At 37.5% G+C, this 8867-nt stretch overlaps 1 protein-coding gene across 1 annotated transcript; it reads right to left on the bottom strand.

Moving 5' to 3' along the window:
• Positions 1–2614: 2614 nt before the first annotated feature.
• Positions 2615–5122, bottom strand: LOC108380636 (uncharacterized). Its single transcript, XM_017637030.1, has 3 exons — positions 4583–5122; positions 2781–2939; positions 2615–2633 (listed from the first exon to the last, which is right to left on the bottom strand). The coding sequence occupies exons 1-3, from the start codon at positions 4753–4755 to the stop codon at positions 2630–2632; spliced, it is 336 nt and encodes a 111-aa protein (XP_017492519.1). The 5' UTR covers positions 4756–5122; the 3' UTR covers positions 2615–2629.
• Positions 5123–8867: the final 3745 nt, after the last annotated feature.

Raw genomic sequence — 8867 nt, 5'->3', positions numbered from 1 at the left:
TTCGACCACAGTCGAAAATCGAATGCAACTCATAATAGGGGCCATAAGCTATTTTCAAGCGAGCAACTTTAACTGTAACTAATAATGGGCACTTTTCGAACGTTCCTCGTACAATTGAATGCAGACATAAACGTATTATTTGTTTAAATTGGTAGTGCTATTATTTTGTTGTATACATAGTAAACATTGTTATTTATTTAGTCAACTTCTTTTTAAATGAAACCAATTGACTTTTTTTAATGTATTTATGTACAATATATGAAGAAAAACCGCAATTATGTAGAATGAATAATAATAAAATTGCACGCAGCTGTAATTGAGCGAGCTTTTAGAAAGCAAAATATAATTTAATTTATAATCAAACAATAGGGGTGTGCGTGATTCTGTCATTATGAAAGGTTTTATAATAGAATGTTTGTCTAATGCTGATAATTAAAAACTGGCTTGAATTTTACTCATGGCGCACCATTGGATTATATGCATATGTAGTGCATATTAAGTACATACGCTTTTGACGAAGGCCTTCTATTACTTGGGATGAGTTTTTTAGGCGCAGCTTTTACATTTTTTGCAGCGTTTTGTGTCTGACTTAGTGCCTTCCAGAGTCAAATACAAATTACCGAGATTATCACGTGCACTTAACATTTGCCCCAAAATTCCCGGCTCCAGCTTAACGATTATAGCATTTTAAGTGCTCTAAACATTTTTTCTGTCGGTTTTCTCGTTATCAGAGCAGCATTCACTGCCCAAATTAAGAGGATCATAGCCTCTAGAACCATACAAAGGTCTACTAGGTACTCAAGAATGATAGAATACAAGATTGCGCATTGCGGGTGATGACGTCAAGATAGCAACGAATAGGAAAGAAAAATTGGAGATGGAGGAGAGAAAGAGTGTTAACTGTCAAACCATGGAGGTCGCCATATTTACATACATATAAACATCTCTGCATACATACCAACAGTTTGCTAAAATGACGTCACATGAACAGCTGATTCTGTCAAATTCGCCAAGAACAAAGTAGCGGTACTGCTGATTGCGCCACCTCTGTCTACCTACATCGTGCTAGGTACTAGTATCCTCAGAGTACCTTGGAGTTGAGAACTTATTATTGTTGTTGTTATTGTAGCGGCTACAACAACCCCGACCAGTTCGGCTAGTCACTCAGTCGTTGTCGTCAAGCTCAACTAATGGGAGACCGAAGAAGCGTGCTGTTTCTATAGGGTCCGTCCGTAGGAACAGAGGCGTCAGTTGAGTGGGGTTTAGTGGGCATGCGAAGAGATGTTTCGAGTCGTGTGGTGTCTCTCCGCATGCCGGGCACACATTTTGCACATCTACGTCCAGTTTGATCAGGTACGAGTTCAACATGCTACAGTAGCCGGAGCGAAGTTGGGCTACTGTGGTCCAAGTCTCCCGGGGCAGACGAAGCTCAGACGAAGAACGGCATTTACAGTTCTGGAGTTTACGTAACTTGAGACCGATCCCTGTGAATGCCGCTCAGGGCCTGTCGGTATGCTAACGGGTCCAGAGGATGCTTTATGAGAACTATGTGTCTAACCTTTCGCTGCACAACGATGAATCCCAGTTGCTGTTAGACTTTGGGAGTTTTTGTTAGGCAGATAGTTCATATACGACACCATTTTTGATAGAACTTATTCAAGATTGCCGCAGAAGCTAATTTTAAATTTGACATTTCTTATGATAGCGACAGAAAGCTGCGTATCGTCGAATCAAAGAAAAAAAACATTTGAAGCTTTCCAAAAAGCTTTCTGTTTCCAGTTTGTAAATACTTTGTTCACTTTGGAAAGCACCTTTCAGCGCTATTGTTCAAAATCTAAATTAAAATAGCAAACAACTGAAAAGCAGAATGCTTTTAAATTGACATAATTAGCTATTCACATAGATTGAGCTTTTATAACACGCGTAAATATATTTAAGCATGTAAAGCGAATCAATTAGTCAAGGTCTCAATGAGTCATTTGCATATTGAACTGGACTAACGATTACCAATTGTATACATAATTTCACTGTTGCATGCGCTATTGGCACATTTCGAGAGCTCACCAAACCAAAGGGGGTATTTTTAGAACACACTAAGCAGAAAAAATTGCACCTGCATTGCGAGGGAATCGAACGGAATACCACAGAAAGTGCAGCAATTGATTATACTCGTATTGCGGATGGCAAACAGGAACTAGCGGAGCGGAAAATTCGAGCGTAAATGAAATGAAAATAAAAATTAAAAGAAAATAAATAGTTCTACAGTTGAATATACGTACGTACGTATCGTTACCTTAATATAGAAAGGTGCTATCTAAAATTTCAATTTCTTTACGAAGTAATGAGTCCTTTTGCTGCGAATTTCTTTTAAAGGCTGTTTTTGTTAACTAATTTTATGCCGCAGTAGAAATTTTTAAAATCCAATAGGTGCTTAGTGAGTTATCGGCAGACTTTTATACAATACTGGATTTGAATAGAAAATGAGTTAGGGCATTTCTATATTGAGGTAACGATATGTACATACATACGTATAAATAAATTAATTTTGCAAAGAATTTGCACACCAATATCGAAAATTTCCACACTCGTTCGCTGCTCAACCATTCACCCAACTAAAGTACATATCCGCCTATCTAGAAAAACAAACACACGATTAATTAAATGATTATAAACTATACATACACACACATGCATATAATGTAAATTATTTACTCCTAGATACACAAAGATATACTTGCAAGAATATTTAGACAAACTTAAGTATTTTTTCCATTACTTACTTGAGCGTCTCCACTACGTACTCGGGCAAACCCTCAGTCTTCGATAAGCATAAATAGCGTGTGGTTTGGCGGCCAAAGAGTATATTATTTTCACGCCATAAATCGGCATCGGCATCTTGATCGTATGTACGATGTACGGGTGTGAAATTCTTTGGGCATCTAGAAAATAATGAAGACAATTTTAGAATAAGCTGCAAATAGGCAATAGAAATAGGGAGCGGTTGGTAGAAATAAAAGTAAAAACTCAAGTTGCGACAGCGCTGCAGTTGAAGCGTGACGAAAAAAACGCCACACGCAAGCGCGAGCTGCTCGAGTTAAAGCGCTAGAACTCACTTCTTGGTTAAGAAAAAAAAAATGCAAGGGGCAAGCAAGTTGGTCGGCACAGTGGGCCAAGTACAAAAACTAACGACATTATTTCCTATATAGGATGATGATCTTCCATCAAGCTACAGAACAGTTGGCGATATGGTTATTGGCTAAGGAATTGTTTCTCGAAAACCTAGGAATTAGCCCCAGAATTGGAGAACCGGTTAGAGAGGCAAACATTTTGACCAGTAGACAAGGGAGTTGAATCTTTCCAAAGCGACGTGTCGATTACAAAGAAACTCCGTATCGGACGAACAGAATTGAAAGTACTCATTTTCGATGATCTTTCAACTTATTTAGTATTGTGCTGATCCTGATTCTGAAAACCAATTTATTGTAAATAAGTAATTTTTAAGCAAAAAAACAAAAAAAAACTTTAATTCTCATATAAAAATTGAAGAGTACCGTTAATTTTTTCATGATCCAATGATCGGATCTAAACCAAAAACCACCTCTGAGGTACCACCTTTCCTTTATAGAAATCGGTTAACGTTGTCCACAGTTATGCGGTAGCATACATACATTCCGATGAATTGATGACTTCCTCCCATTTTTTAACTCGGTTAAAAGTAAGAAAAAAATGTTGGAAGATCAAAAAAAATCGATGTATCCAGCTCTTATACATTCAGTTGCAGTAGGTTTGAGAATCAGGTGAAGGCAGAGTTAAACCTGTTACAATATCTACATCGTAACTGCACCAAGTGATGCGCATCCCACGAGACATCCGTATGACAAACACCAGGACCTCAGGATATTTTTTAAAAGGTCCTGGAAATTAGAAAAATTTAATTTTTTATTTGAGTTTTATTGTTTACTTTAATTTTTATGCATATTCTAATTTGTTGTACATTTCCACCACATCCAAAAAAATTTTCTTCGCCCATACAAGATTTCCGACCCACAGTGCACTGCGTCCATCCAACGCACGTACGTATGTATGTAAGTTTGTAGGCATATAGCATGACATTTACACCAAAGTGAAGGGGCCATTTATACAACTATCTAATACTTATGCAGGGAATTTCAAGAAAAATGCATGCATGCGGAAGCGTTGTGGGCTAATTTTGCGACCGCAAGCAAGAGTGCCAATCGACGAAGCAACAATAAGAACGTCCTACCCAAGCAGCCGAGACAACAGCAACAATAATAGCATTAACCGCTGCTTGTGAGGCCAAGAACTTACGGGAATTGGCCCAAGCAGGAGCAGCCACTTTCTTAGGCAACCATCAGCTGCTTTTAGTAGCAAAGCAATTGACTAATGGCGGCACTTCTGCAAGTGTAATTTTCGTTTTGAGAATTGCCGTAAGCACCCTATGCTCGGACGCAGCTGTGTCGTATATTTATATATGTATGTATGAGATATGTATCTCACATGCAATCTTATTTACGAATGTTTATGTATATACAATTTTTGCTGTCTATAAGTTTCTACATACTTTTCATAATCCTCAACAATTTGCAACGATGTTATGGGCCGATTGTCGGGCAAAAAACTCATTATGGAATTGATGACATTCTTTTGTGTAGATAGTGCGCCGACTGCATTGACGGCGGTGGGTGATGTAGTCACCCCGATACCACTCTGTATATGCTTGCTGGCTTTATTCATGTTTCTGTTACCGCTGTGGCTGTTGAAATAGGTAGTGAGCAGTTGGCGGCTTGGTGGAAGAGATAGAAGAATTGCGCCGCTGCCCTCTCAAATGGTTGTTTGTTGATGTTGTTTATTTGCAGTTTTCTTGTTCTTCGTGCTTTTGTTGTTTCGGCGCATTCGTTGTTGGACTGAAAATGCCAGTGACTTTCACCATTCCACGCTGGACTGGACTGGAATATTTATGTATTTGGTTGCACTATGTTTTTCTATTTAACTTCTTGTTTTGTTCAACGCGACGCCTTAGTGCCCAACTTGCTCGACGCTATGCCTTTGCGGTGCCTCGCCCTCTGCTGTGTCGTCTGTCGATGTTGAACATTTAAACTTTTGCGCTGGAAGTAGAAGAAAAAAAACATAAAAAAGTTAATAATTTTATAAGTATGAATCACTTTTTTATAAAATACAAGCACTATTTAAATCCGCAAAGCACTTAAGAGTACCTACTTTCATACACTTAAAGACAAAATAATAGGTGCGCAGTTCATTATTGTTTGCAACTTCTTATATTCTTATTCAGAGTTTTTAGAAAATTTTCGGGTATGCAGTTTTGTAGCCCATTAAATTTTAGTAGAATAACGTGCAAGTTTCAACTCGCTACAAATTATTGTTGATTTCTGAGAATTTTTTGTCGAGGTTGCAGCACATTTCTTCCATAAAAAAGAATTTTTTTTTGATGAGTTATATGGAGGAAAATTGCAATTTATTATATTATAATAATAATAATAATAGATTGGCGCTTACACATATGTAAGTGTTTGGCAGAGCTTCTCCTCCGAATTGTGGCGTGCGCCTTGATGTTGTCACACAAAGCGGAGGGACCTACAGTTTTACGCCGACTCCGAACGGCGATTGTATTTTTATGAGAAGCTGTTTTTCATGGCAGAAATACACTCGGAGGTTTGCCATTGCCTGCCGAGGGACGACCGCTGTTAAGAAAAAACGTTTTTTCTATTTTTTTGCGATGTTGCTTTGACCAGGGCTTGAACCCAGGCGTTGCGGAGTGGAAGCGCGCACTGCTTACCACTACACCACAGCTTACCACTACTTCCAGTAAAATACTAAGGTTTACATTAGCTGCATCGATTTTTAAAATCAATCTAAAAATTTAGTTTTTTACAAAAATCATATCAGGTGGGTTTAAAAGCCGTTTGTATAAAAATGTTAAAAAATTGTATCAACGACATCAGAATAATCAGATTTTTGGAGCTAATTTCAAATCGGTCTAGCTAACGTCTGTCTTAACATTTTTCCAAAATATAAAATATTTGGCGGAACTCTTAAAATATAATAAATTTTATAATTCCGGTGGAAAACTTGCAACTTTGTTTGGCATGCAAATAAATTTATACATATAGTGTATTAAGTCGATCCCATCAAAAAAATTGAAAAACGCAACGAATAATATTAAATTTTTTATTAAGTTCAGTAAAAACTTAAGGCAAACGAAATTTTCGTCGATTTTTGAAAAACAAAATTCCGAAAACCTGGAAATTCGATGGAACTTCCAAAATTTTTAAAAGAGTTTTCCAAATTTTTCAAACACAAGAAAATCACCAAAATTAAAACGACTACAATCGAAAATCCGTAAATAGCTAACGCATCGAGAAGGAAGGACATAATAAATAACACAAATGATGAGATGAATCCCAACGTTCGTCGAGCAAACCAATCTATGGAAACCGACTGTGGAAAGAGCAGTAGGTAGAGAAAAACTTTCAGCACTTAACGTTGTGGTTTTTGTGGTAACCGCATACAAAATCTCCATAGGGTTTTTTGGGGAATGATGCTAAAGAGACAGTCCATGGCCACATATAAATATGGGTCGCTCGGGTTACGTATACCCGAATTTCTCTTAGTCTACCATTGGACACGGAATTTCTTATGGAGTGTAATTTTGCTCATCACGTGGAAAAATTTCACCAGCTACAATCGGAATTCGAAATGTGATTCATGAATATACGAGTGCACACTTATTTCTTCTAAAATCCCATTCAGGAATCACAAAGTAGCTCTAGGTGCGAATTCGGTTGAACACCACTGCCCTAGGTCCTATATTCGGATAATTCCGAACTGGTCAGAAATCGAGGCCAATTCTATCCTACACTCCTCTACAAGCTTTGATCTAATCAAGGAAGTGGATAGTGCCTTAATTGCCGCCTAGCTATCTCAGAAAATATACATCTGTGCTTCTGTGGGCAGATGGTGTTTTACGTGTACTTACTGCCTACTTAACTGCAACGGCACTGCGACTTTCCCGAATCCAGTCTTCGCAGCTCGATATGATATACCTATATACTACATAGGAGTATATTTTGGATGTGTTAGTAGCAGCCTCATTGTGTTTAACTTAATGAATGCACATGGAGTAGGTCAACCTGAACTTTGCCTCTTACAATGAGAAGGTCCAACTATCTTACAAATAACACTGTAAGCCTACTACTTATCCTCCAAAAGACACCAAATGAAAAAGACGGTGAAATATCTGAGTAGTTGACACTCGTAAATCATATGCATTTCCAGATAACACATCCAAGTGCCCGAAAGCTAAACAACATAAGTAAATGAAATGTATTGAAAATGTGGTCACACAGGACGTTTTTGAATCGGAAGCTGAGTNACATCCAAGTGCCCGAAAGCTAAACAACATAAGTAAATGAAATGTATTGAAAATGTGGTCACACAGGACGTTTTTGAATCGGAAGCTGAGTTAGGGCGTTTTTGAACCAAATTCTGGGATAGGGCGTGCTTCAGTAAAATTTTGAGATAGGGCGTTCTTGAAAAGTTTTCTGAGATAAGTAGGGCATTTTCAAACTGGTTGCCCAGATAGTTCGATCTCCCACTCAGGTGTCGATATTGTGCAAGCGCCAATCTATTACTATTAATGTGTGTCATTNTGGGATAGGGCGTGCTTCAGTAAAATTTTGAGATAGGGCGTTCTTGAAAAGTTTTCTGAGTTTCCGAACTGGCTGCCGAGATAGGTCGATCTCCCACTCAGGTGTCGATATTGTGCAAGCTCCACTAAGTCTTAGACGAGCGATTTAGTAATAAGAAACGTGTGTCAAGTTAGCACTACACTTTTCGAAATTGGAAAAGTTAACTACGGCATTAATTGTAGCTTTTCTGTTGTAAATTTGTTGTGGAAAGAAAAAATTTTTAGCTCTCGTTTTTTAAGAAAAAAAATGGTATGTAGTGCTAACTTGTCACCATACACCTCGTCNTTTGTTGTGGAAAGAAAAAATTTTTAGCTCTCGTTTTTTAAGAAAAAAAAAAATGGTATGTAGTGCTAACTTGTCACCATACACCTCGTCAATATCTCAATTCGATCGACTAGGTGTATGGTGTCAAGTTAGCACTACATGCCATTTTTTTTCTTAAAAAACGAGAGCTAAAAATTTTTTCTTTCCACAACAAATTTACAACAGAAAAGCTACAATTAATGCCGTAGTTAACTTTTCCAATTTCGAAAAGTGTAGTGCTAACTTGACACACGTTTACTATTACTAAATCGCTCGTCTAAGACTTAGTGGACGAACATAGAAACTTTTTGGAACATCTCAGTCCAAACAGTCACGATTGGATAGTGGCATTCATTAAACATTTTTGCTGTAAACCAGTGTAATTTTAGTATTAATTGTTGTAAGAAAATAAGTAATATTTACGTAAATAACGGGCGGAAGCAATGTCAAAGATCAAGCATGAGGGAAGGTACCGAGGAAGCTGCTATCTTGCGTTAAAAGTTACTTCGCGACGCAAAGCCATATGTACGTATGTACATTAGGGGTATCCAAAAAACGCATGTTCAGAAGTAAAGTCGGGTGTTTAATGCTCTCATTATTTTTTTTATTTTATTTGGAAACTAAAAAATATATAGAGGTCGCTCAAAGCGCTCAAAGTTTTCCACGTAATTTATATGGGGAAAACCAGTTTCTGTGAAATTTAATATTTTCCGATGGGAAGACTTTGTTTATCTTCAGAAGGCTTCAGGAAATAGTACCCAACTTTTTTATTTTACCATTTTTTAATACTAACGATTTTTTATGGGTACCTCATTGAATTTTTTGCGGTTTTTGGGG

Source organism: Rhagoletis zephyria, unplaced genomic scaffold (assembly GCF_001687245.7).
Source record: "Rhagoletis zephyria isolate East Lansing unplaced genomic scaffold, Rhagoletis_zephyria_1.1 Rzeph_scaffold_19875, whole genome shotgun sequence".
Taxonomy (NCBI): domain Eukaryota; kingdom Metazoa; phylum Arthropoda; class Insecta; order Diptera; family Tephritidae; genus Rhagoletis; species Rhagoletis zephyria.
The sequence above is the reverse complement of the archived record's forward strand: the minus strand, read 5'-3'. Positions and strand labels throughout refer to the sequence as shown.